The sequence below is a fragment of the Mesitornis unicolor genome, unplaced genomic scaffold (genome assembly GCF_000695765.1).
Source record: "Mesitornis unicolor isolate BGI_N332 unplaced genomic scaffold, ASM69576v1 scaffold30698, whole genome shotgun sequence".
Taxonomy (NCBI): domain Eukaryota; kingdom Metazoa; phylum Chordata; class Aves; order Mesitornithiformes; family Mesitornithidae; genus Mesitornis; species Mesitornis unicolor.
In genome coordinates, this window is record NW_010204362.1 from 1 (window position 1) to 1,106 (window position 1,106).

Consider the following 1,106-nt stretch of genomic DNA (forward strand, 5'->3'; position numbering starts at 1 on the left):
TCTGGAGGGGGGCGGGCAGGACTCCAGGGGGCTGGAGCACCAAAACCCTCCTTATGTCATGGACGTTGGACCTGCAGCACCCAAGACGTGGCACTGTCCCCTTCTCCCCTTGATGTGCCATTTTTTTGGGTCCCCCCAAATCCTCACCTGGAGCCAGCGATGCTCTCCGTGGATTTCTGGGAGCCCATGGAGGTGGTGGAGGGGCTGGTTGGTGGCCCTGCAAGGGTGGGCAAACTGAGCAGGGGGGATGGTGGTGCACCCAGAGGTGCACTCTGCTCCCCAGCACCTGCGAGGGTGGGTCAGCCATGTGCACCCCTGTGCCCCAACATCCAGCCCTGGGGTCCCTCTACCCTGGATGCACCGTTTGAGCAGTTCTGCTTTTCCCAGGTAGGGGAGGAGGCACTGGCCGGAGAGCTGGGAGTCTCATCTTGCTCTGCAAAACGGCAAAACCCTGAGGGTCCTGGGTTCCTGGGACCCTCACAGCTGCTATGTTGTGCCCCATTAACCCCCCCTAAGTGTGGGGCAGAGACTGATGCCTCTTCCCACTGTGCTCCAGCTGGGACCAGCCCCATGCAGCCATGAGCAGAGGGTACCCAGGGCCCCCAGCGCTCAGGCAGGTCCCTGGGGAGCACAAACTGATGTAAGAGGGCCCAGATCGGTACCTGCATCAACGGGGCCCTCATTCTGCTCCTCCACATCCCGCTGCTGGCCCAGACCTGCCGAGGAGCTCCGGTGGTGCCCGCTCCCTGCTGTGGCTCGTGGCCCAGCTGCAAGGGATGGGGCCACCTCAGCTCCATCTCCTCCCTGGCCCCTCCCCAGCTCATCACCCCCCAGGTCATACCTGTGCCCCACACCTCGGGGGCTGCGGGCAGGGCTGCCTGCGTGGCAGCGTCCACAGGCACCAGGCGGGTGTAGAGGGAAGGCACGTTGCAGGCTTTGCTGGTTTGCATGGCTTTCAGACGAAACCGGCGGGCGAAACCTGCTCGAGGTGAGGTGGTTATGAGTGGGGGGGATGCCAGGGCCATGCTGGGTCTGGGGGACACCGGCACCCACCCTGCTCCAGCTCAGCTTCCCGCTGCGCCGCGTTCTCGTTGTCCCGGATGACG

General features: G+C 64.4%; 1 protein-coding gene across 1 annotated transcript in view; it reads right to left on the bottom strand.

Annotated features, from left to right (window-relative positions):
* Positions 1 to 143: 143 nt before the first annotated feature.
* The window catches only part of LOC104545817 (von Willebrand factor A domain-containing protein 5B2-like), a 6,375-nt gene continuing 5,412 nt past the window's right edge, over positions 144 to 1,106 (bottom strand). The window contains 5 exon segments of the mRNA XM_010191038.1: positions 144 to 217; positions 362 to 433; positions 663 to 767; positions 842 to 979; positions 1,054 to 1,106. Coding sequence (XP_010189340.1) covers positions 144 to 217; positions 362 to 433; positions 663 to 767; positions 842 to 979; positions 1,054 to 1,106 — 442 coding nt within the window.